Below are 2963 nucleotides of genomic sequence, written 5' to 3' on the forward strand. Positions count from 1 at the left end.
TCCTCTCACCTTGGCCTCCCAAAGTGCTGGGATTATAGGCGTGAGCCACCATGCCCAGCTGCCCCTCAGATTTCAAGCACCCCCGTCGAGGGCACGCGCCACTCTCTAAGCTGAAACCTGCAGGCGCTGCTGGTGAGGGGAGCATAGGGTAGAAAAGGGGGTGCCTGCACAGATGGAGGGCGAGAAGAGGTGCTCAGCACACACTTGCCCAAGAGGCTCTCCTGGCTGGGCGTGGAGACTCACGCCTGTCATCCCAGCACTTTGGGAGGCTGAGGCGGGAGGACTGCCTGAGTCCAGGGGGTCGAGACCAGCCTGGGCAACTTGGCGAAACCTTGTCTCTACAATAAATCAAAAAATTAGCCAGGTGTGGTGGGGTGTGCCTGTGGTTCCAGCTACTTGGGAGGCTGAGGTGGGAGGGTTGCCTGAGTCCAGGAGGTCGAGGCTACGGTGAGCCATGATTGTGGTACTATACTCCAGCCTGGGCGACAGAGTGAAACCCCGATGCAAAAAAAAAAAAAAAAGAAAAGAAAAAAAGACATGTCTGATGGGAAAATGGAAACAGATATCTTCTGGGACTCGCAGCCACTAGACCCCAGAGTAGCCCTGCCCAGCATGACTTCCTGTGAAGACGGGAATGTCCTATCCTGCCTGTTCCACTTGGGGGCCACCAGCCACGTGTGGCCTTGGAGCCCTGTGGTGCGGGCTGTCCCTGACCGTCCTGCACGCCTGCCCGGGCACCCGCTCCCAGCCGTCGGCAGTTCTGCACTGGCTCTGTCCACGCCAGGGCTGGGGCACTTTCACCACCATGGGGCTTCTGACCACAGGGCCCCTGCTTGAAGTCTCGGGGCCTTCGGCTCCTGGAGCCCAGCCCCCCATTCCCCCGAGGCCCCAGGAGGCGCCCAGGGGTGGCCCCTCACCGTAGAACCTGGACTTGGCCGTGATGCTGCCGCTGACGCAGAAGCCATCCTTGCGGTTGCTGACGTGGAAGGCGGACACGGGCGGGTGGTGGGACACCTGGGAACAGGGACAGCACAGTTGACAGCCTGGGACAGCAGCCCCGGGGAGGTCGGGGCCGGCTTCCCTCCCAGGCCCAGGCTGGGCGTGGGGGCCTCCCCGGCTCCCGCTCACGAGGCCTGGGACAGCGGGGGCCTGCGTCACGGGACCCAGGAGCAGAGGCGAGTCCTGGAATTGCCCTAGAGGCCCTTGGGAGATGGGGTGCCCTCCCCCTAGGGAGACGCCCCTGCCGTGATGGCCATGGCGCTGTGCCCACCCTTTTGGGAAAAGCCCCGTGGACTGCGGGGCCCTCAGCGGGCAGGACGTGGGAGCAGCCCTCACCTGCTCGGCGATGTAAAACGTGTGGCTGTCGGTCTGTGGGTGGAACCAGCGGCAGCGGAAGGTCTCCCCCAGGATGGGGTTGTAGGGCTTCTTGATTCCCTGCAAGCAGGAACGGGGTAGGGGGGCGTGGAGGAGCTGGGGGGTAGGACTGGCCCCCGGCAGGCTGGCGGCTGTGGCTGGAGGGACCCCAGCAGGGGCGGCCTCTGGGGACAGCGCCCCACATCTGCTCTTGGGAGACCCTGCAGGGCCCGTGGTTGACATTCTGGGGGCGGGGCAGTTCCGGGGACACGAGGACCCCGGCTGGGTCACGGACCCGCTGGGCTTCTGTGCAGCCCTGGGAAGGCGACAGGCGGTGGGGAGCCTCTGCTGTGTGACTTGGGCTGTCCCTTTCCCTCTCTGAGCCTCCGTTTCCCCTTCTGCACAATGAAGAGGTGGAGACAGGATGGCGGTTCCCAAGTGTGGGTCCCGTGGAACCCCGGGGTTCGATTTGGGGGGTGGGCCAGGGAGCGGGGGGAGCCTCAGGCCCCTCCCACCACGACAGCCAGAGGAGCTGTCGCCACCCGAGTCCCGGGCCCCATCGGGCATCCCCAACTAAAAGGTGACGAGAACCACAGACCCCTGAGGATCCCTGGAGGCCCGGGGTTGGAAGCCCGGCACGGCTGCCTGTGGCTGTGGCTCGAACTCGACCTGAGGCAGCCTCCCTGGGTATGGACGGGGGTCCAGCTCGGGGGCCTTCAGGAGACAGGACCAACCCTGGAGGTGGAAGTCAGGGCCCCGCCCGTGCCGGAACGACCAGGACCCTTCAAGGTCGCGGGGCAGGGGCGGCCCTGGGGTGCCTGCAAGGGCCAAGGGCCAAGGGCAGAGTGGACAGACCCCAGGCCTGGCCCCGCCCTCCCCGGCCACATCCTACCTTGGGCTTCTTGTAGAAGCCGGACAGGTACCACCGCAGCACCAGCTTGATGCGGCCATAAGCATCATCTTCCACGGCGGCCCTGCAATGCAGCGGGAGACCATGACCCACCCGCTCAGGGGCCCTGACCGCCCTCCCTTCCTGACCCTGCCCGCCTAGACCCAGACGCTCTGGATGGCCCCATTCTGTCAGGCAGCCCCTGGCAGGGGAATCCTCTCCCAAGAGGTGGGTTTTCCCACCCAGAAAGTGCCAGGGCTGTCCGCCCCCTTGCTGGGGCAGAGAGGGTGCCACCGGCCCGGGGCTACCAGGGTGCCTCCACCTCCAGGAAGTCCCCCAGATGCTCCTGCCCTCAGCCTGCCCCCTACGTCCGCTGGGCCTGCAGGCCCCATCCTGTCCAGCTTGGGGGCGCAGGGCTTGGGGTATACAGCAGGCGCTCAGGACCTGACCCCATGCTCACCCCTGACAGCCCTGACCTTGACAGAGCCACCCGCTCCTCCCAGGCTGGACTTGGAGACGGGGCTCCCTGGGAGGCCACAGCTGGGGGATGGGAGCCCGGGGGGGGGGCGGGGGCCGGCACGCACCGCGAGAGCAGGTCGGCGTGGTAATAGTAGTCGGCGAGCTTGTTGAGGAAGGAGCGGGGCTCCAGCACGAAAGTGGGCAGCGCCACGCGTGACAGGTCCATGCCTGGTCGCAGCTGCTTGAGCAGGATCCACACGAG

The 2963-nt window shown here is 66.0% G+C and overlaps 1 protein-coding gene across 1 annotated transcript in view; it reads right to left on the reverse strand.

The window, feature by feature from the left end:
• OSBPL5 (oxysterol binding protein like 5) overlaps positions 1 to 2963 on the reverse strand; it is a 29484-nt gene that overhangs the window by 8457 nt on the left and 18064 nt on the right. Inside the window, exons 9-12 of the mRNA XM_008060305.2 lie at positions 2827 to 2963; positions 2246 to 2327; positions 1336 to 1434; positions 918 to 1014 (exon numbers count right to left, since the gene is read on the reverse strand). Of these exons, the coding sequence (XP_008058496.1) occupies positions 918 to 1014; positions 1336 to 1434; positions 2246 to 2327; positions 2827 to 2963 (415 nt within the window). The remainder of the gene's footprint in view (positions 1 to 917; positions 1015 to 1335; positions 1435 to 2245; positions 2328 to 2826) is intronic.

This window comes from Carlito syrichta, unplaced genomic scaffold (assembly GCF_000164805.1).
Source record: "Carlito syrichta isolate Samal-C Ts95f unplaced genomic scaffold, Tarsius_syrichta-2.0.1 Scaffold304589, whole genome shotgun sequence".
Lineage (NCBI taxonomy): Eukaryota > Metazoa > Chordata > Mammalia > Primates > Tarsiidae > Carlito > Carlito syrichta.